Below are 24,324 nucleotides of genomic sequence, written 5' to 3'. Positions count from 1 at the left end.
TGTCTATCTGGAAAATAGTTACCACGAGACTAAATCTAGTTCCTGATAATTTTAAATTAAATTTAAAGCAAATAGCAGATTTAAATTTTGTTGGAGGTATTAGAATATTTGTTCAGTTTTATGCAAAAATTCATTTGAGACTTGTGTCTTATAGCACAGATTAGATACTAAACTGAGTTAATAAGAAAAAAAATTGTTAAGTCAAAGAAAATGAAAAGTGAGATGCACACCTAAAAGTTAACAAACATGAGATTATACAATACAAAACAAATAAGTAAGCAGTTGTAAGCAATTTCACTTGTATACTTTAAATTGTTCATGAAAAATTTTGGAAACAATATTAAGTGCAAATTTTTTTAATATATGTTATCATTTGAAAGCCTGAAATACTTAAACTATTCCAAAGTATACATTGATAGTTCTATAAATGGTACAGTAATACCCCACTAACTAAATTCAAAGCAAAAAACAAAGAAATTATTTTATCATTTCCTTTTTTCCAGAAAATGGCAACCACCTATAATTTTATTGTTCAACGCATACTTTATAAAAAGTTTTTTTTTTTTTTTTTTTTTGGCAGCACTGTGCGCGGCTTGCAGGATCTCAGTTCCCCAATCAGGGACTGAACCTTGGCCACAGCAGTGAAAGCCCATAATCCTAACCAGTAGGCCACCAGGGAACTCCCGAAAGTCTTTTTATTATTTATTTTAGTTTATTAATAAATGTGTGTTAGGTCATAGCAAACCCCAGCTGGATGATTCTAAAGGCCTGAACAATTTTAGATTTTAGAAGACTTAGAAATCTCTAATATTATTGTCTAATATTATAATAAGCATCATTAAAGATAAAAACAATCATGAACCTTCAGGAATGTGAATGAGAACTCTGTAAGAATGGTTAATGATCCAGTCTTCTGATTGTTCCTCAAAAGGTTTAGTACTAGTCAATTAGTGTTAGTTAACCAGGTTTTATCTTTTAGCTATATCATGCTTTTCTATTTAAAATGTTTTTTAAAATGGGGTTTTAACATTCAAAACTCGACAAAGGCCAGATTTCTGCCCTCTGAGTATATTTTTTTAACATACGTACTTTCAAAAGAGAGCTAGACACACCTTCAGGCCCTTTCACCCAATAATTTGAGGCGAGCCAGTTTAAAGCCAGCAGGAAGTTAAAGTTAAGAAACAATTTTATAAAAAAGGCAGTATATAAAGAAAGTTTTATCTCTTCAAAAATATTTCTGAAAGAAATATTTTAATATGTTAACATTATTAAATATCAGTGGTAAATCCATGCATGTCTGTTACACTATCATCTTTAAATTTTAAATGTTGGAAATACTTCCTGAGTAAAAATAAATAAAACCTAACAAGAGAACAGAAGGACTCTAACATCACAGCTTTCTGGAGCTGCTTACACATCTCTGTTTGCCTATGCAACCTCTAAGGATTTGACTGTTACATTTTCTTTTTCCTTCCTCAGGTAAAAGTTAAATGTTTCTAAGAATACTGGGCTTACTAAAGCAAAGTTGTGATTAATATTTCTCAAAATGGTTAGCTTTTCATAATTTGGAAAATTAAAGGGGAATTCCTCAAACATCCCTACCCCAAACTACCTTCTTGCTTAATGTCAGATAAGAGAAATACTTATATAAACATTTATATAATGTGGTACAAATATAGTCATAGCCAACTAGATGACATGCAGCTGACCACTTTAATTTTTCTCATATAAATAATAACATCTCTAGTTAGGACATTTTACAAAACATTGAATAGGGATAATTAATTAGGAAGTTATACATTTTCATAGGCTAATATATAAGTAATGTGATTTATGAATTAAGGGTAATTAAGTCATTTATTTTATTCCAAGGTCAACATATATCCTATTTTTACGAGGCAGGACAGTCACTTTTTTTTTTTTTTTAAGAAATGCCAAGATATGAACAGGGAGTGCTGAGTTCTATCTAATATGCCAGCTTTATTTTATTCATAAAAATGCCTTTGTACAACGCTCTGTCTTTCTTTGTAGTGTTAGCACAGTAATAATAATGGCAGTACTATCTACCTGTACTGATATTTACTACATATTACTCTCCATTGCAGTTTTACACGCATATTCTCTCATCAAATCCTCAGATGTGATACTAAGATGCTAAGTTCTGATGTGCCATCCAAATCTTAACTGTTAAATGCCTTTTGATAAAACTTTAAGGTGTTTCACAGTAATAATAAAATGATAGGTTCAATAGTATGTGAGTTACATTTGTTGTCTCATTTAAATCTCAAAAGAAAGTTGTGAGAAAGGGGTAATTACCACCACTTAAAGATATAGAAACAGTTTCAGAGAGGTTAAGTAACTGAACCAAAAGGCAGGCAGGGGAAAGTACATTATATTCATCCATAATTTATTGAGAATTTGGAATTAAAGGAATTTGCTTGTCAAAATATTTCCTTTCAGATATTTTATTCTCTTAAAATCCTGTAATGGGATGCTTTTGGCAAAAATGTATTGATTCAGAGAAAAGATTAATTTGCTGCTGTTCACATCAGATTAGCACAAACCCTGTCTGTGGGCTCTTATATCTGAACTATAGCTATAGAGCCTATAGTTACTGAGGAAAGAACTTAGGGTATTAATGTTGGATTTTGTAGATAATCCTGCAATTCTGTAGCACTTCACACGTCTCTGCAAAAGTATGTTCAGCAGCTGGTGACTGCTTTTAAATAGTGCCCGTTGTAGAAAATAAAATAGCTTCTCCTTGACCACTAATTACCCACTTTAACTCTCCAGATTGCTTGAAATCACTAAATTTAAAGCAGTGGTTATCACTGCTACTGTTTTCTTGAAGTGCCAAAACCTAGACCTGAGTTGTGAGAAGAGCCTGATTGTTTGGTGACAGATATTTTATAGGATATAAACTGTATTTCATCCAATGCCCCATTTTTATGACTAATAACTTCAATATTTGTTTACTGTCTGAGATTAAATGTATAATGTGAGTACATATAACATTTCATTAAAAATCAATATATTGTCCTCGTAATATAGAATAAAAATAAGTGCAAATATAATGAAATAATATGTATTTCAACATGTAGATGTTCAGGTACCATGACATTAAAAGACAAAAAGTAGCAGTCAGATTTTTTTTTTTTTTTTTTTGCGGTACGTGGGCCTCTCACTGCTGTGGCCTCTCCCGTCGCGGGGCACAGGCTCCGGACACGCAGGCTCAGCGGCCATGGCTCACGGGCCCAGCCGCTCCGCGGCATGTGGGATCTTCCCGGACCGGGGCACGAACCTGTGTCCCCCGCATCGGCAGGCGGACTCTCAACCACTGCGCCACCAGGGAAGCCCCAGCAGTCAGATTTTTGAACCCATTTAAAATGCAAAATTTGGATTTAAGAAACCATGAAGTGAAGCTTAAATATTATCAATAGCTATCCTTTTTATCTGACATTTTAAAATGAGGACAAAATTAGTGTATATGTATATATATGTGTGTATATATATGTATGCTTTTATATGTATGCATATGTACATATGAATGTATACAATTTTATTGCTAGAAAATTCAAGATACATTAAAATCATACATACCTCTTTGGGGCTTATATATAAAATGAAGTTAGATTCTAAATACAATCACTCTTTCTCAGTTTACACCGTAGTTATACAGTAACTAAAAAATTATCTAGTAAAACCATACAAACATTATTTTGCGTTTATATATAAAATGAAGTTAGGTAACATGTTCAGATATTTATAAAGAGATTTTCACCTATATGAATGTCTGGTGTGTCAGAAAATTGTATGGGTGGAACCTAATTCTCTTCTGTGTGGGATGTCCCAAACACTGAAGAACAGCCCGAAATGCCAGTATCAGCCACCTTTGTGACAACTGAACATTTCCCTACCAAAGAAATTCTGAAGCATCTCCAGGGGCCTGAGAGCCCCTGTGGAGAGCCTCTGTTAGAGAAGAGGGCTTCTGAGAGGAATGAAGTCCAATGAGCTGTGTAGACAGGGAATAATTGAGTAAAAATCTGCCCATTTTCCATTTGGATACCTATGGGGCCAGTTTTGCTAAAGGATCTAAAGCTTTCTAAGATGGTTCATTTATTTTTCTTTTCATTTGATTTCATGCTTTAAGAATTGCTTTTTCTTTCTGCAGCAAACTCAACTTAGAATTCCAAACAGAATACAAGTTTTGCTGGTAGCAGCAATTAGTAGGCAGATCAACAAAGTTTGGAGAACTATGAGAAAAGGTCTATATCCAAATTCCTAAGCAATGTCTTCACTTGCCTTAGTGAGCTTCTCCAGCACGGTGCACTCTCCTGTCCCCAAGATGGGCTTTCTCATAGTTTCTCCATCTCAGTACATGGTAACTGCAACCTTCTAGCTGCTCAAGTCACAAATTTGACCTCTTTCTCTCACACCCACACATACTGTCAGTCATTAACTTTTGTAGATTGTACCATCAAAATATATGTGGAATTTGACACCATCTCAGCACCCTTGCTGTCACTAATCCAGTACAGGACATCATCTTTTCTCCCTCTAAGATTTTTGCAATAGCCTCCTGACTGGATTCTTACTCTTCACAACGTTCCTAACCCAGCAGCCCAGCAGCCAGAACGAGACTGCTAAACCTAAGGCAGATTACGTACCCCCCTGCTCAAAATCCTCCATGGCTCCCATCTCACACAAAGCAAAAGCTAGTCCTTACAGTGACCATGTGCCCCATCACACTCTGCTCACACCCACACCCCATTATTCCTCTGACCTCATCTCCTACTTCCTTCACCCTCCTCCAGCCACACCACCCTCCTGGCTGTGCTTCAAAAACATGAGGCATGTTTCCTTCTCAGGGTGTCCATGCCTGCTCTACCCTTTGAAATATTCTTTCCCCAGATATCTACACACCCAGCTCTCTCCCTTCATGTCTTTGAGCAAAATTCAGCTTCTCAGTAATCACTTTCCCCTACCTCAATAGGTAATATGCTCCTTATAGGCTTTATTTTTTTCCATAGCTCCATATTGCTTATCACTATTTAAAATAGTGGATATATTTTGCATCATGAGAGCAGGGATAGTGATCTGTTTTGATCCTTGAGGTACCTTGTGCCTTTAGAGCAGTTCTGGGCACTGTTTAGGAATGTCATTTTTCTTTCCTCCTTATATGTACTATTAGTGAGAATCCATTATATGCTCTGTACAGCATGGTCCTTTTTCTCTTGAAACCCACAGAAGGGGAGACGCAGTGGTTACACGGAAGATGATAGAACACTGTTGCACTTTAGCAGGGCTTTGCGTAGAGTATTATAAGAGAGTTCATGGTAAAGGGGACATCTCCGTTCATCTCAGGGAAAGCAGGGAGAGCTATGTTGTTGAGGATTATTGGGTGGATTTGGCATGATGAAAGGTATCCAGGAGGGGGAGTATTACACTTAAAGGACAGGGCACAGAGCCAGGAAATTAGTGCTGTGTACCAGAGCCACAAGCGCTTTGTGGTTCCCTTAGAGTAGGGTTCACAGAAGGAAGTGGTGAAAGGTGGGGCTGTAGAAACAAACAGAAGCCTGGGCTTTGCATGCAATGTTAAGAAACTTGGATTTCATCCTCCAGACTGAAAAGTTATAAACAAGGGAATGGTGGTAACCAATTTATATTTTAGGTTGGTTGCTGTTGATTATATGAAGGTAATTGTAGACATCTAGAAGGAAAGGATGATTGTATGAGCTAAGGTAATGGTCAAGGGCTGGAGAAGAGGAGAAGTATTCGATAAATATCTTGTGGCTAAAATTGTCTGATTTTGTTCAATGGCTGGAGGTGAGAAGTGAGAAGAGGATAACAACAGGGTATTTAGCTTGAGTATCTAAATAGATGGTGATACCATAAACTGTGATAAAATCATGGAGATGGACTTAGTTTTCTTGTTGTTGGGCTAGGGAGCCTTGGAATGGTTATGAGTTTGGTTTTGCTTATTTGACTTTGAAATGGCTGTAAGGCATACAGGTGCATATGACCCCCAACCAGTTGCTACATGACTGCAGCTCAAGAGCCAGGTCTGCAGTGGAAATTAGGAAATGAGATCCAGCGGAGGGAAGTTGAAGCCATTTGAGTGTGGAAGAGATCACCCAAAGAGTATGTGCAAAGTGGTGATTCATGGACGGGATTAAGAGATAAGTGAAGAAACGAAATTGAGTTATTTGTAGTGAGGTGGACGGGCCTAGAATCTGTCATACAGAGTGAAGTAAGTCAGAGAGAGAAAAACAAATACCGTATGCTAACACATATATATGGAATTAAAAAAAAAAAAATGGTTCTGAAGAACCTAGGGACAGGATGCAGACGTAGAGAATGGACTTGAGTACACGGGGAGGGGGAAGGGTAAGCTGGGATGAAGTGAGAGAGTGGCATGGACATATATACACTACCAAATGTAAAATAGATAGCTAGTGGGAAGCAGCCACATAGCGCAGGGAGATCAGCTTAGTGCTTTGTGTCCACCTAGAGGGGTGGGATAGGGAGGGTTGGAGGGAGACGCAAGAGGGAGGAGATATGGGGATATATGTATATGTATAACTGATTCACTTTGTTATAAAGCAGAAACTAACACACCATTGTAAAGCAATTATAATTGCTGTAATAAAGATGTTTAAAAAAAAAAAAGAGATAAGTGAAGAAATAGGAACCGAAGAGAGGTAAGAGGAGCCCCTGGAAAAAAGGTGTCACTGAAGCAAGAGTATATCGAAGGTCAGAGGGAAGTAGTGGTCAACTGATTAAATGACACTGAGAGATACAATAAGATAAGACTTAAAAACATGTTCATTGGATTTGGCAATTAGAGGGTCATGGGTAATACTCATTTGTTCTTTTAATATTTATTGAGAACATGTTATGTGACAGGATCAGTGCAACTCCCTTTAATAAAATAACAAACAAGATGTACATGATCTGGGCCCTTTCAGATCTTATCGACTGGGAGAGGGTTTGAGCAGAGACATATAATTAAAGAGTTTTAAAATAGAGAGTGAGAAATACTCACTCAAGCTAGTACAGCTCGCTTCTCATTTCGTGGATACAGTGCCTTGAATATGCTGTGCTGGGAATGGTCTCCTTACCTCCAAGTCCTCTTAACCGGTGAACTTAACTTGATCTTCATTTCTCAGATCAACTGACACTTCCTTAGAGGAGCCTCTTCTGACCCTTAGACCAGATCAAGATTCTTAAGTATTCTCTTCATACCTTATCCTTTTCCTTCATAGCTTATGAGTGTCTGTTTATTTGCAGAATTGATTATGTCTATCTACAGCTTAGACTAAAATCTCCTTAATGGCAGAAGCCATGTCAGATTTTAACCAGTGGACAAATAAATATTTATTGAGTGAATGAATGAATGTTTCCTGGAGAAAGACAGTTGATCTGGATGTTTCAGTAACATGGGGTTGTCAGTATATAGCTCAGCAGTAGAACATTTGACTGCAGTAACATGGGGTTGCTGTCAACTGAGGAAGAATTGAGAGGTGGGTAAGAAAAGCAGTGAAAATATTCTTTTAAGAAGCTTGGTTAAAATGGAAGGGTGGGAGTAATCATAGGCTAGAAGGTCATGTGGAATTAAAGGAAGGATTTGTTAGGATGGGGAGACACCTGAGCTATTAGCTGGCTAAGCGGTGCAGTCACAGACGGAAAAGGGTAAAGATGAATGGGAAGGAGGGGAAAACTGACATCTGGAGATTTCTGAGAACATGGGGTGTGGGGCTAAGGGAAGTACGGCAAAGAAGAAGGAAGAAAATTAGGGGCTAATTTGTAGTACACTCTATGGTGAGGAATGAGAATCGGACAGTATTCTACTCTCTTCTTCAAAGAATTTGTCATCATAAATCAATCATAAGACTGAAATATGTATGAAATTTCCTATAACTCAGAAAACCAGGACATTGGAGGACAATTAGAGTATTAGCTTTAAAAAGCTAACATAGCAGGAGATAGCAAATGATTTTGAAATCATCTTATATATTTTTTGCAATGTAGTTTACCATAATAGAGGCCACCATGCTTGACATGACAGACGAGGATTCATTCTGCTTATCTATCCCTTCCCTTTCTTCTCCTTCTAATTTTTGATAATTATTTTAGTTCTTTTGATTATCTTTAACCTTTAAATAATGTACTGTAACCTTGTTTTAATAGTCTAACAATTTTAGGTGATAATATGAGGATCTAGCCCTCCTACAACTCTTTCCACTTCTCTATTTCCCATTTTCTGTAAGCTGTAACTTTGTTTTTATATTGTCAAATTTAATAACATTCACATTCTATTCTAATATAATATTTAGTACTTCTGTTATTTCTAAAGTATAATTCTAACATGGGAAAACCAATTGGGTATTTACATAATCAAGAACATATAATTAGGGAGCAAAGATTACATTTCCTTTTCCATGAGATCACAACTTCTAGGAAAAATGCCTTTTGCATCTTTGCTCACTGTCAATTACTTAATCATGCTGTAGTTTGTTACGCCTCATATCTGGAACTTACATGCCTTTCATTTTGTTTTGTTTTTCCTGAAAGTCCTTACTGTTTTTCTTTCTTCCTTATTGGGAATAGAAATACCACTTTATTTCTCATGTTATTTAATATTTAGCTCCTCAGGAATTTTATTGCTTGGTGTATATTCCATTGTTATTTTTTTGAAGCTGTTCTTGAAACCAGCTGACTTCCTGTTCTAAATTGGACTGATTGCTTTTCACCTCTTTCGCTGAAATTTCTTACAACTTTTTTGGTATGTGGTAACACTGTCTTTTCTTGACTTGCGCATTCACTTAATGAAGTGCTTCCTTAAGTCATGGTACCAGAAAAGCAACAGAGGAGTCTTAGCATCTCTGGAATTGTTTCATTTTTACCCCCATATATTAATTATTTTGTAATTGGACAACAATTCTAGGTTCATATTTTTAATGAGGTCTTTGAAGGCTTTGTGTAGACGTTTGCTTTTTAAAAATCCCTGTGTTGAAGAACCTAGGGGCAAGACAGGAATAAAGACGAAGACGTAGAAAATCTGACTTGAGGACACAGGGAGGGGGAAGGGTAAGCTGGGACGAAGTGAGAGAGTGGCATGGACATATATACACTGCCAAATGTAAAATAGATAGCTAGTGAGAAGCAGCTACATAGCACAGGGAGATCAGCTCAGTGCTTTGTGACCACCTAAAGGGGTGGGATAGCAAGGGTGAGAGGGAGATGCAAGAGGGAGGGATATGGGGTTATATGTATATGTATAGATGATTCACTTTGTTGTACAGCAGAAACTAACACACATTATAAAGCAATTATACTGTAATAAAGATGTTTAAAAAAATCCCCGTGTTATGGAGAATTGGTATAGTGAGATAAGTAAGGAACTGAGAGTTACTCGTGGGATTTTTTAAAACTTTCCTCATAATTATTTCTTCTAATTGATTCCCCCCATATCAAAGCCATCGAGGCAAATACATATATTAAAATAATTTTATACATAGAGTAAATTATTTGTTGGGAACAATAATACATAACAGTTAATTTAGTTATCATTTCCTGCTTAAAGAATAAAATAAGCCTTCAATTCTTGGTGAAAGTGGAGATAAGTACTTGTGGGCAGATGTGTACTGATTTAGTTATAAAATAGGATGGATATGTAGCAGTTCATTTATTGTTATTCTTCCACCTTATAATTAAGTAGAATCTGTATGAAAATAGAAAGCTGAATTCTAATTCTACTTTTTTTTTGGTTTTTTTTGTTTTTTTACATCTTTATTGGAGTATAATTGCTTTACAATGGTGTGTTAGTTTCTGCTTTATAACGAAGTGAATCAGTTATATATATACATATGTTCCCATATCTCTTCCCTCTTGCATCTCCCTCCCTCCCACCCTCCCTATCCCACCCCTCCAGGCGGTCACAAAGCACCGAGCTGATCTCCCTGTGCTCTGCAGCAGCTTCCCACTAGCTATCTGTTTTACGTTTGGTAGTGTATATATGTCCATGCCACTCTCTCGCTTTCTCACAGCTTACGCTTCCCCCTCCCCATATCCTCAAGTCCATTCTCTAGTAGGTCTGTGTCTTTATTACTGTCTTACCCCTAGGTTCTTCATGACATTTTTTTCTTCTTAAATTCCATATATATGTGTTAGCATACGGTATTTGTCTTTCTCTTTCTGACTTACTTCACTCTGTATGACAGACTCTAGGTCTATCCACCTCATTACAAATAGCTCAATGTCGTTTCTTTTTATGGCTGAGTAATATTCCATTGTATCTATGTGCCACATCTTCTTTATCCATCCATCCGTTGATGGACACTTAGGTTGTTTCCATCTCTGGGCTATTGTAAATAAAGCTGCAATGAACATTTTGGTACATGACTCTTTTTGAATTATGTTTTTCTCAGGGTATATGCCCAGTAGTGGGATTGCTGGGTCATATGGTAGTTCTATACATAGTTTTTTAAGGAACCTCCATACTGTTCTCCCTAGTGGCTGTATCAATCCACATTCCCACCAGCAGTGCAAAGAGTGTTCCCTTTTCTCCACACCCTCTCCAGCATTTATTGTTTCTAGATTTTTTGATGATGGCCATTCTGACTGGCATGAGATGATATCTCATTGTAGTTTTGATTTGAATTTCTCTAATGATTAATGATGTTGAGCATTCTTTCATGTGTTTGGTGGCAGTCTGTATATCTTCCTTGGAGAAATGTCTATTTAGGTCTTCTGCCCATTTTTGGATTGGGTTGTTTGTTTTTTTGTTATTGAGCTGCATGAGCTGATTATAAATTTTGGAGATTAATCCTTTGTCAGTTGCTTCATTTGCAAATATTTTCTCCCATTCTTAGGGTTGCTTTTGGTCTTGTTTATGGTTTCCTTCGCTGTGCAAAAGCTTTGAAGTTTCATTAGGTCCCATTTGTTTATTTTTGTTTTTATTTCCATTTACCTAGGAGGTGGGTCAAAAAGGATCTTGCTGTGATTTATGTCATAGAGTGTTCTGCCTATATTTTCCTCTAAGAGGTTGATAGTTTCTGGCCTTACATTTAGGTCTTTAATCCATTTTGAGCTTATTTTTGTGTATGGTGTTACGGAGTGATCTAATCTCATACTTTTACATGTACATGTCCAGCTTTCCCAGCACCACTTATTGAAGAGGCTGTCCTTTCTCCACTGTACATTCCACCCTGCTTTATCAAAGATAAGGTGACCATATGTGTGTGGGTTTATCTCTGGGCTTTCTATCCTGTTCCATTGATCTATCTTTCTGGTTTTGTGCCAGTACCATACTGTCTTGATTACTGTAGCTTTGTAGTATAGTCTGAAGTCAGGGAGCCTGATTCCTCCAGCTCCGTTTTTCATTCTCAAGATTGCTTTGGCTATTCGGGGTCTTTTGTGTTTCCATACAAATGGTGAAATTTTTTGTTCTAGTTCTGTGAAAAATGCCAGTGGTAGTTTGATAGGGATTGCATTGAATCTGTAGATTCCTTTGGGTAGTAGAGTCATCTTCACAATGTTGATTCTTCCAATCCAAGAACACGGTATATCTCTCCATCTATTTGTATCATCTTTAATTTCTTTCATCAGTGTCTTATAATTTTCTGCATACAGGTCTTTTGTCTCCTTAGGTAGGTTTATTCCTAGATATTTTATTCTTTTTGTTGCAGTGGTAAATGGGAGTGTTTTCTTGATTTCACTTTCAGATTTTTCATCATTAGTGTATAGGAAGGCCAGATATTTCTGTGCATTGATTTTGTATCCTGCTACTTTACCAAATTCATGGATTAGCTCTAGTAGTTTTCTGGTTGCATCTTTAGGATTCTCTATGTATAGTATCATGTGATCTGCAAACAGTGACAGCTTTACTTCTTCTTTTCCGATTTGGATTCCTTTTATTTCCTTTTCTTCTCTGATTGCTGTGGCTAAGACTTCCAAAACTATGTTGAATAAGAGTAGTGAGAGTGGGCACCCTTGTCTTGTTCCTGATCATAGTGGAAATGTTTCCAGTTTTTCACCATTGAACACAACGTTGGCTGTGAGTTTGTCATATATGGCCTTTATTGTGTTGAGGAAAGTTCCCTCTATGCCTGCTTTCTGGAGGGTTTTTATCATAAATGGGTGTTGAATTTTGTCAAAAGCTTTCTCTGCATCTATTGAGATGATCATATGGTTTTTCTCCTTCAATTTGTTAATATGGTTAATCACATTGATAGATTTGCGTATATTGAAGAATCCTTGCATTCCTGGAATAAACCCCACTTGATCATGGTGTATGATCCTTTTAATGTGCTGTTGGATTCTGTTTGCTAGTATTTTGTTGAGGATTTTTGCATCTATGTTCATCAGTGATATTGGCCTGTAGTTTTCTTTCTTTGTGACATCCTTGTCTGGTTTTGGTATCAAGGTGATGGTGGCCTCGTAGAATGAGTTTGGGAGTGTTCCTCCCTCTGCTATATTTTGGAAGAGTTTGAGAAGAATAGGTGTTAGCTCTTCTCTAAATGTTTGATAGAATTCGCCTGTGAAGCCATCTGGTCCTGGGCTTTTGTTTGTTGGAAGATTTTTAATCACAGTTTCAATTTCAGTGCTTGTGATTGGTCTGTTCATATTTTCTATTTCTTCCTGATTCAGTCTTGGCAGTTTGTGCATTTCTAAGAATTTGTCCATTTCTTCCAGATTGTCCATTTTATTGGCATAGAGTTGCTTGTAGTAATCCCTCATGATTTTTTGTATTTCTGCAGTGTCAGTTGTTACTTCTCCTTTTTCATTTCTGATTCTATTGATTTGAGTCTTCTCCCTTATTTTCTTGATGAGTCTGGCTAATGGTTTATCTATTTTGTTTATCTTCTCAAAGAACCAGCTTTTAGTTTTATTGATCTTTGCTATTGTTTCCTTCATTTCTTTTTCATTTATTTCTGATCTGATTTTTATGATTTCTTTCCTTCTGCTAACTCTGGGGTTTTTTTGTTCTTCTTTCTCTAATTGCTTGAGGTGCAAGGTTAGGTTGTTTATTCGAGATGTTTCCTGCTTCTTAAGGTGGGCTTGTATTGCTATAAACTTCCCTCTTAGAACTGCTTTTGCTGCATCCCATAGGTTTTGGGTCGTTGTATCTCCATTGTCATTTGTTTCTAGGTATTTTTTAATTTCCTCTTTGATTTCTTCAGTGATCACTTCGTTATTAAGTAGTGTATTGTTTAGCCTCCATGTGTTTGTATTTTTTACAGCTCTTTTCCTATAATTGATATCTAGTCTCATGGCGTTGTGGTCGGAAAAGATACTTGATATAATTTCAATTTTCTTAAATTTACCAAGGCTTGATTTGTGACCCAAGATATGATCTATCCTGGAGAATGTTCCATGAGCACTTGAGAAAAATGTGTATTCTGTTGTTTTTGGATGGAGTGTCCTATAAATATCAATTAAGTCCATCCTGTTTAATGTATCATTTAAAGCTTGTGTTTCCTTATTTATTTTCATTTTGGATGATCTGTCCATTGGTGAAAGTGGGGTGTTGAAGTCCCCTACTATGAATGTGTTACTGTCGATTTCCCCTTTTATGGCTGCTAGTTTTTGCCTTATGTATTGAGGTGCTCCTATGTTGGGTGCATAAATATTTACAATTGTTATATCTTCTTCTTGGATCGATCCCTTAATCATTATGTAGTGTCCTTCTTTGTCTCTTCTGATAGTCCTTATTTTAAAGTCTATTTTGTCTGATATGAGAATTGCTACTCCAGCTTTCTTTTGGTTTCCATTTGCATGGAATATCTTTTTCCATCCCCTTACTTTCAGTCTGTATGTGTCTCTAGGTCTGAAGTGGGTCTCTTGTAGACAGCAAATATATGGGTCTTGTTTTCGTATCCTTTCAGCCGATCTGTGTCTTTTGGTGGGAGCATTTAGTCCGTTTACATTTAAGGTAATTATCGATATGTATGTTCCTATTCCCATTTTCTTAATTGTTTTCGGTTTGTTATTGTAGGTCTTTTCCTTCTCTTGTGTTTCTTTCTAGAGAAGTTCCTTTAGCATTTGTTGTAAAGCTGGTTTGGTGGTGCTGAACTCTCTCAGCTTTTGCTTGTCTGTAAAGGTTTTAATTTCTCCATCAAATCTGAATGTGAGATCCTTGCTGGGTAGAGTAATCTTGGTTGCAGGTTTTTCTCCTTCATCACTTTCAATATGTCCTGCCACTCCCTTCTGGCTTGCAGAGTTTCTGCTGAAAGATCAGCTGTTAACCTTATGGGGATTCCTTTTTGTGTTATTTGTTGTTTTTCTCTTGCTGCTTTTAATATGCTTTCTTTGTATTTAATTTTTGAAAGTTTGATTAATGTGTCTTGGCATATTTCTCCTTGGATTTATCCTTTATGGGACTCTCTGTGCTTCCTGGACTTGATTGACTATTTCCTTTCCCATATCAGGGAAGTTTTCAACTATAATCTCTTCAAATATTTTCTCAGTTCCTTTCTTTTTCTCTTCTTCTTCTGGAGCCCCTAATATTTGAATGTTGGTGTGTTTAATGTTGTCCCAGAGGTCTCTGAGACTGTCCTCAGTTCTTTTGATTCTTTTTTCTTTATTCTGCTCTGCAGTAGTTATTTCCACTATTTTATCTTCTAGGTCACATATCCGTTCTTCTGCCTCAGTCATTCTGCTATTGATCGCATCTAGTGTATTTTTCATTTCATTTATTGTGTTGTTCATCATTGTCTGTTTCACATCTTTAGTTCTTCTAGGTCCTTGTTAAATGTTTCTTGCATTTTGTCTATTCTATTTCCAAGAGTTTGGATCATCTTTACTATCATTATTCTGAATTCTTTTTCAGGTAGACTGCCTATTTCCTCTTCATTTGTTAGGTCTGGTGGGTTTTTATCTTGCTCCTTCATCTGCTGTGTGTTTTTCTGTCTTCTCATTTTGCTTATCTTACTGTGTTTGGGCTCTCCTTTTTGTAGGCTGCAGGTTCGTAGTTCCCGTTGTTTTTGGTGTCTGTCCCCAGTGGCTAAAATTGGTTCAGTGGGTTGTGTAGGCTTCCTGGTGGAGGGGACTAGTGCCTATGTTCTGGTGGATGAGGCTGGATCTTGTCTTTCTGGTGGGCAGGTCCACGTCTAGTGTTGTGTTTTGGGGTGTCTGTGGCCTTATTATGATTTTAGGCAGCCTCTCTGCTAATGGGTGGGGTTTTGTTCCTGTCTTGCTAGTTGTTTGGCATAGGGTGTCCATCACTGTAGCTTGCTGGTCGTTGAGTGAAGCTGGGTGCTGGTGTTGAGATGGAGATCTCTGGGAGATTTTTGCCGTTTGATATTATGTGGAGCTGGGAGGTATCTTGTGCACCAGTGCCCTGAAGTTGGCTCTCCCACCTCAGAGGCACAGCACTGACTCCTGGCTGCAGGACCAAGAGCCTTTCATCCACACGGTCAGAATAAAATGGAGAAAAAGAAGAAAGAAAGAAAGAAAGAAAGAAAGAAAGAAAGAAAGAAAGAAAGAAAGGGAGAAAGAAAGAGAGAAAGGAGGGAGGGAGGGAGGAAGGAAGGAGGGAAGGAAGGAAAGAAAGAAGATAAAATAAAATAAAATAATATTATTAAAATAAAAAATAATTATTAAGAAAAAAAGTTTTTTGAAAAAGAAAAAAAAACAAAAAAACGGACGGATAGAACCCTAGGACAAATGGTGGAAGCAAAGCTATACAGACAAAATCTAACACAGAAGCATACACATACACACTCACAAAAAGAGGAAAGGGGGAAAAAATCATAAGTCTTGCTCTCAACGTCCACCTGCTCAATTTGGGATGATTCGTTGTCTATTCATGTATTCCACAGATACAGGGTACATCAAGTTGATTGTGGAGCTTTAATCCGCGGCTTCTGAGGCTGCTGGGAGAGATTTCCCTTTCTCTTCTTTTTTCTCACAGCTCCCAGGGGCTCAGCTTTGGATTTGGTCCCGCCTCTGCGTGTAGGTCGCCGCAGGGCGTCTGTTCTTTGCTCAGACAGGACGGGGTTAAAGGAGCCGCTGATTCGGGGGCTCTGGCTCACTCAGGCCGCGGGGGAGGGAGTGGTACGGAGTGCGGGGCGAGCCTGCGGCAGCAGAGGCCAATTAACGTTGCACCAGCCTGAGGCGCACCGTGCGTTCTCCCAGGGGAGTTGTCCCTGGATCCCGGGACCCTGGCAGTGGCGGGCTGCACAGGCTCCCCGGAAGGGGTGTGTGGAGAGTGACCTGTGCTCGCACACAGGCTTCTTGGTGGCGGCAGCAGCAGCTTAGCGTCTCAGGCCCGTCTCTGGGGTCCGCGCTTTTAGCCGCGGCTCGCGCCCGTCTCTGCAGCTCCTTTAAGCAGCGCTCTTAAAACCCCTCTCCTCGCGCACCAGGAAACACAGAGGCAAGAAAAAGTCTCTTGCCTCTTCGGCAGGTCCAGACTTTTCCCCGGACTCCCTCCCGGCTAGCCGTGGCGCACTAACCCCCTGCAGGCTGTGTTCACGCTGCCAACCCCAGTCCTCTCCGTGCACTCCAACCGAAGCCCGAGCCTCAGCTCCCAGCCCCGCCCGCCCCGGGCCGGTGAGCAGACAAGCCTCTCGGGCTGGTGAGCGCCGGTCGGCGCCGATCCTCTGTGCGGGAATCTCTCCGCTTTGCCCCCCGCGCCCCTGTTGCCGTGCTCTTCTCCGCGGCACCGAAGCTTTCCCCCTCCGCCACCCGCAGCCTTCGCCCGCGAAGGGGCTTCCTAGTGTGTGGAAACCTTTCCTCCTTCACGGCTCCCTCCCACTGGTGCAGGTCCCGTCCCTATTCTTTTGCCTTTGTTTATTCTTTTTTCTTTTGCCCTACCCAGGTACGTGGGGTGTTTCTTGCCTTTTGGGAGGTCTGAGGTCTTCTGCCAGCGTTCAGTAGGTGTTCTGTAGGAGTTGTTCCACGTGTAGATGTATTTCTGGTATATCTGTGGGGAGGAAGGTGATCTCCGTGTCTTACTCTTCCCCCTAAATGGTCTAGTTCTATTTTTTAAGATAATTTGTGGGCATTTTATTAAACTAAATGTTAACAACTTGAAGAGGGCAGGTACATATATTGATTACTCTCTTATTACAGGTGTTGATATGTAATATAAAGAATGTCATAGGCTCAAAAATGATCCGTGGTGTCATTTCTGTCTACTACTATGTGGACTTAATATCAAACTCATATTAAAGAAATATCTGGCATATCCTGAACATTTTATCTCATGGCTTGTAAATGTAGAGCTGTATAAGCAACATTTAGTGCTTAAATATTCAACTCCTTACGTGTCAGCCATCCTTATTTGGTATAGATGGAGAGAAGAAACCCTGTTAGTGATAACAAATCAAATGATGTTTGTGGCTTATGTGTAGTCAGTTTTATCTAATGGGTTAGAAATATCTCATCTGTCTTACTCTGTCTCCATCCCTTAAGTGAGAACAGAATTTGTTGTTGTTGTTGCGGCATGCGGGCCTCTCACTGTTGTGGCCTCTCCCGTTGCGGAGCACAGGCTCCGGGCGCGCAGGCTCAAAGGCCATGGCTCACGGGCGCAGCTGCTCTGCGGCATGTGGGATCTTCCCGGACTGGGGCATGAACCAGCGTCCCCTGCATAGGCAGGCGGACTCTCAACCACTGCACCACCAGGGAAGCCCAAGAACAGAATTTTGATGCTGAATTACAGCCACTTGGGTGATTGGTATGTTTTTTAGCAGAGCTAAACTGATGAATGTTTTGAAGCTATAATAAAAAAAACTTTTAAAGCTTCACTGAGAAATAAGATGGACTTCACATAAATGTAATTTAAACCTACTTTTTAAGGCTCTATGTTTTAAAAACAAAAATGGCATTGTCAAAGTGTGACCTTTAAAGGTATATTCAGGAAGGTCGTTTATCTTATGAAATTTATTAGCCTCTGGGTGTTAGGGGTTCAAAATTACAACTTGCTTCTTAGCAAATGTGAAAAGTAATGTCTTCTGTTACAAGTTAACTTGCATTATGTCAGTTCATTTCTCTTTTAGCATGAAGTTATAAAATATTCGTATATAATCAATATATATTTGCAATAGTATTAAAGGAAGCACTGTGTACTTGATAGTTGGAAATTATGAAACCATTTTCATGATTAAATCATCGCCATTATGAGTAAAATATTCAAATTAATCTATAGAACTATATAATCCTGCAACGTACAAGGTTCTTGTAGAGTATTGTCAGAACTTAGAATTTTATCACTTCCTGTGCAGAAATATTTTTGGACTAACAGTATTTTAGTTGCCTGCTGTGTTTCAAATATTATTTTAGAAATGAGGAAAGACTGTTAAAAGAGGCTAAAAATTGCAGTCTTCACTATTTAAATGAAATAATAAGTATACCACATAAAGATTTTAGAACACAATGAAACAATATTACAAGCAGATATAAAATGATAGTAAAAATGATATGTGAAATTTTGAGGCAAATGAACTGTCAGTGACAAGTTTAACTTATTAAAGCAAGTTTCTTGTCAGAAAAATTTTTGACATTATTTTAAAGGAAGAATGTGAACTGGCCCAGAGAGCGACTAAAACAAGCAGAAAGACTCGAACATGCCTTGTACAGGAGGGCAGACATGACTACTCTGTCAGTTAGCAAAGAATACAATTGACCCTCTGGTTTTACCTTTAAGTTTATAATAAGAGGCTGCTTAGCATAATAAAGAAAGAGATAAGAATCAAAATACTTTCTCCATTCATTCAAGCAGATTACTTTTCTGAGCTCTGGTTATGAATAAGCATGCCAGTCTCATGGTGTGGTCATGAGGCTTAAAGGCGCTAAGCTAGGTACAGTGCTTGGCATTTAGTAGGCTCTAAACAAATATTAGTCCTTTTCCCTTTACAGGTCACATACAACACTATGCTATGTGGCCAGGAAATCTGTTAAGCTTTAATTACCTCCATATTAAGAGCAATTACAGTATACAGTCAAAAAGTTGAGCATATGATTAGGTAACCTTTATTTTGGGTGCTCAGCTGCTGTCTCTGAACACGTTTTCTCCTAGTGCTCAGGTAGTTTAAAGGATGAGAAATAGTTCAAAGGTTCAGTAGGGCCTTAGCCTACCTCATTCCTTAATGCCATCTGCTGTGCTAAATGGATGTGGTCATAGGAATTGTTCTTCAGAATCATTCATAGAAACAGGTGCAATGGGGAGACTAAGGGAGAAATTACCAGGAAGCTAAAGAGCTCAAGCTGCAGAGACCCTCACCTGCTCAGTTCTCCTTAGGCCTTGTATCTAATTTTCATTTGTAATTTACATGCTTCTCCTTTAAGAGGGCCCCCCAATTAGATAACCTTCAGGCCCAACAAAACCTGGGTCGACTCTCACTGGACTGTCAGGTAAAAGAAAAAGAATTCAACGTAATTGAAAAAGATGAGGTGGCCAATAGCAGAAAAAGCAAATTTTGCTTCTACTGACCAAATATTGATTGGTAGTTACCCTTGACCACAGATGCTTATATGCCCTTAACCACAAGCTAGCCCTCACCTATCCAGGAAGGTACTGTAGTCTAGCATCAGCCTAAGAATCACCCAATTGACAAAGTGAGAAAGGAGATCCCCTGGCAATCAGGGAGTGTCAGTTGCATTGCCCTGGTATTTAGTTTCTCACATTTTTAGGTGGGTGAAGGGGAAGGGATAGATGGAACCAATATTATACTGATCTGACTCAATATGTGCCCCCAAATGTTTTAGTCACTGTATGTATATTATCACATTTTTATTCTCATGTAAGTAATATCATCTAAATTGTAGCTTGGGAGATAAGAAGTAACCTCTGTACTTACCTGTAACTTGACAGCAACAACAGAGGGAGGTGCTTAGTTGCACAGGTAGCATTGTATACACAGTCCTGTACAAGCATTTGCAAATGAAATTAGAGCTGGAAACTAAAATGGTACTGCAAATACACTTACACCTGCTATCATTTCCTTCCACAACAGGATTTCTTTTCCTTGACATTTATTTACAAAAATTTTACATAATCCTTTCTTTTAAGGAATCCTCTTCATCTCTTCTTATTCCCCAAGCCACCTCATTCTTGCTGATCATAGCATCAACAAAACATACCTTCACAGCACTTTTTTTTATTTGAATTTTATTTATTTTTTTATACAGCAGGTTCTTATTAGTTATCTATCTTATACATATTAGTGTATATATGTCCATCCCAATCTCCCAATTCATGCGACCACCACCAACAACCCCCCCCCCCCCCCCCGCCCCCCCGCCGGCTTTCCCCCCTTGGTGTCCATACGTTTGTTCTCTACATCTGTGTCTCTATTTCTGCCTTGCAAACTGGTTCACCTGTACCATTTTTCTAGATTCCACATATATGCATTAATATATGATATTTGTTTTTCTCTTTCTGACTTACTTCACTCTGTGTGACAGTCTTTAAGTCCATCCACGTCTCTACAAATGACCCAATTTCGTTCCTTTTTTATGGCTGAGTAATATTCCATTTTGTATATGTACCACAACTTCTTTATCCATTCATCTGTCAATGTGCATTTAGGTTGCTTCCGTGACCTGGCTATTGTAAATAGTGCTGCAATGAACATTGGGGTGCATGTGTCTTTTTGAATTATGGTCTTCTCTGGGTATATGCCCAGTAGTGGGATTGCTGGGTCATATGGTAATTCTAATTTTAGTTTTTTAAGGAACCTCCATACTGTTCTCCATAGTGGTTGTATCAATTTACATTCCCACCAACAGTGCAGGAGGGTTCCCTTTTCTCCACACCCTCTCCAGAATTTGTTGTTTGTAGATTTTCTGATGATGCCCATTCTAACCGGTGTGAGGTGATAAGCTCCTTGTAGTTTTGATTTGCATTTCTCACCTTCACAGCATTTTAAATTGCCTCCTAATCATTGAGTTCGATGCATGTCTGGAAAGATAAGTGAGTTTTCTTTGGGATGTGTTTGTTTATGTCTGTATTATTCAAAATAAGCCAACAGCTTGAGCACCTGAAATGTTATTGAGCTTTACACATGTTTAAAGTGTTTGATACAAAGGTGGCCTGGGAGAGTGTGATAATAAGCAAACTTACAGCCTCAGGAATGCTTTGTAAGGCTTTTATTTTGGTGAAACTAGTAACTGTTATTCCATACATTTGCCAGATTCTACTTTATAAAAAATTTAGTAACCTTTTTTTTCTTTCCCTCTTTCACTGGTACAGATTCATATCCAGAGAACGGAAGGGTGTGACCATATGACCTGTTCACAATGTAACACTAATTTTTGTTATCGATGTGGGGAGAGATACCGCCAGCTCCGTTTCTTTGGAGACCACACATCAAACCTCAGTATATTTGGATGCAAATACCGCTACCTCCCAGAGAGACCTCATCTAAGGAGACTAGTGCGAGGGTCAGTCTGTGGTGAGTGTCTAACATGACTTATACAATCTTCCCCAGGAAGGAAGCAGTGATGATGATAGAACTTAGGAATGTAATAGAATAGCCATGACAAATCTCAGCACCTGCCAGGTATTCTAGTAGAGCCTTTAGCTCAAAATAGGAGGAAGATGTTTTCTCTCCCTTTGAGTTTAAAATAAAAAACTTGTTTGTTAGCAGGGCACTGCTTACATGAGCAAGCAGATTTTGTTCGAAAAACAAATAATTTATTACACTGCAGAAATATGAAGTCATTAGTATTCTGAAAGCCTATTGCAAGCCACTTGATGAAAGGGGACAATGTCACATTTCTTTTGTAGTGACAGTACCTAGCAGTGGGTCTTAGGCATATCCTCTATTCATCCTGGAAGACAGTGCAATTTTAAAAATCCCTATGTTTCAGAGTCTTGTAATGGAGTTCCATTGTACCTATATAGTTGATAAGCCATTGTATATATTTGTATGTATTTTCTGTTGTATTAGTAGTTAATATTAATAGCTAACAATTAAATGAGCACCAAATGCCCTCATTGCATACAAACGAAGTTTAAATATCCATACATAAAATATCTTTTATGGATTGACTTTTTTACCCCTTTCTTCGTCCTCAACAACACACAGTCTCATATACAAATATGCAAAGATATACACGGATTCCTGCTCTGGCCTAATGTCACCACCTTTGAGTGGTGCAGTGTTCTTCTGGCCTAATAGTTCTTCCGATGGCTCCCTACTCCTCTGGAATATACCTACTGTGAGATTTCTTTCTTTTTCATCATGCAGAACTCCATTATTTCTTTCTCTGGCAGTCTTTCTCATGTATACACAATACTTTTAACATTGTCTACGTTTCTTGCTTTCTACTTACTTGTGCCTGGTTACTTCGTGAGACTATCTTTATATCACTCTTTAGCCCTCCATTACTTCATTACTGTTGTAAACCGCTGTCCTCGCTAGAATCATGTCAGGCTAATCAGAACAAAGCTGATGGTAATAATATACTTCTGTCAGGTAAACAATAGAACATATATTTTAAATTTCATTTTATCATGGGGAAACCAGTACCATCATTTTCTAAAATCTTATATGATATCTCTAAAAACACCCTTACTGAGCTTTAATTAAACATAATTTCCCACAACCAACAGCATTCAATATAGTCAAGATTGGTTTTAATGATTTTCAGTGCTTTTCTGTTTAGTTGCTTATAACGGTATATATTATAATTATATAACCAATATATACTTACTAGTTAAACAGACTTTGGAGGGATAGCTAGGGAATCTAACCATGATTTATAACAATATTACCATGAGAAAACTAACTGCAAAATTAAGTTTTGAGCTGTAACCTATTTGTAAGTCTGTACATACAGAAGCAACCTAAAAACCAAAATCCTTATATTTCCTGCACTGTTAGTCCTTTTCTTTCCTACTTCAATGCCATTTTGTAGCAAAGTGTTTCCTTTCATTTTTGTTTTAAATAATCTTTGATTTGACCATGCTTTTTTTTTTTTTTTCCTTTTCATTTTTCTGTTTAGTCATTCTTAAATAAGGGAAGTCATTTCCTGCCCTATTTGTTCAATAATATTTTGGGTGCATTCTCTTTGAGTCCTTTCACCATTTGCCTAGATGCCACTAGAATTCTCTTTCCAGGTCATAAAATAGAGTCAAGATATTTAACAGCCTGTAGAATGGACAGCCCATAAACATTGTCAGCAGGGAAATAGTTTCTTTGTACAGTCTTCTCTGTTTTTATTTTTAATTTTATGGTCAGCTTTCTATAAATGGTTTTCTTTTTGGCCCATTTTCTTTTCTGTGTATGTGTGTGTACTCGTGTGTGTCAGGATGAACCTGACAAAGGAGGGAGCAGCTGGCCCTATGATAAGCTCTCCCTCCTACACATATTTTTGCACCTCCAGCACAGCCGTTTCAAACTGCTGTTGGACCATCACGCCAAGTATAGCAGGGAAATGTGGACTTTTTTCCTGTGGACAAACAAGGAAAAAATACAATAATTCATGTTACGCATTACATTTTACAAAATCAGACAGAATGATTTTATAAGCGATGTTTTTAAATAAAAAGAGCAATTTAATTTCAAACATCTCATCCCTACAAAAGGCAGGAAAAGGAGTTACTCTGTAAGTCCCAAGCTTACCTTCTCCCTGCCATGGAAGAGAGTAGATGGATGACAGCAAAGCCCTCCTGCCCTCCATCCTTGCATGTTGGAACCCAGTTTGCTCCTCAGTTTGGGACCACAGCCTGCAGATGTCCTTGGACAGAGACAGAGAAAGGGCCTGCCCTCCTCTCACAGCTGGAGGTTGGAAAACAAGGATGGTCGTGTGACCATCTGCCCAGCCACAGATCAGAGGTTCTGTCTGTAGAGAATAAGGGAGAACAGCGATTTGAGGGTAATTAGCAGCCTCTGACATGCAGGTATCTCCCTGGTAGGGAGTAGGTAGGTTATTCAGTGAATGGTGTTGGGAATAAAAGTGACAGAAAGAATGCTTTGTCCTCATATAATTCCATACAAATATTGAAAATATTACATTAAAACATATAATAATAAAGAACATACAGGTCCTTAACTGATTTCTAGTTGGAAAATAATTTATATGAACAAAAGCAATGGAGCCCCCCCTCCAAAAATAAATATCACATTTTTCAAAAAGAAAAGAAGTCTGGAACCAGAATTGAAGAAATACAGATAGCCAATAAACATGTTTTAAACGATTCAGTGTTATTAGTAGTCAGAGAAATGTAAAAAATGAAATTTTTTTCTGGATATTGATTAGCAAATATTTTGTCAAGTTAATACTCTATGCTGGACATCCGTACTCTATTGAATGAACTGGAAATTTTGTGCCATTCTTTTACAAAGAAATTTGATAGTAATGTGAAGGATATTT

General features: G+C 38.1%; 1 protein-coding gene across 1 annotated transcript in view; it reads left to right on the top strand.

The window, feature by feature from the left end:
* RNF217 (ring finger protein 217) overlaps nucleotides 1-24,324 on the top strand; it is a 128,362-nt gene that overhangs the window by 99,998 nt on the left and 4,040 nt on the right. The window contains exon 4 of the mRNA XM_007447976.1: nucleotides 21,197-21,398. Coding sequence (XP_007448038.1) covers nucleotides 21,197-21,398 — 202 coding nt within the window. The remainder of the gene's footprint in view (nucleotides 1-21,196; nucleotides 21,399-24,324) is intronic.

This window comes from Lipotes vexillifer, unplaced genomic scaffold (assembly GCF_000442215.2).
Source record: "Lipotes vexillifer unplaced genomic scaffold, Lipotes_vexillifer_v1.1 scaffold756, whole genome shotgun sequence".
Lineage (NCBI taxonomy): Eukaryota > Metazoa > Chordata > Mammalia > Artiodactyla > Lipotidae > Lipotes > Lipotes vexillifer.
The sequence above is the reverse complement of the archived record's forward strand: the minus strand, read 5'-3'. Positions and strand labels throughout refer to the sequence as shown.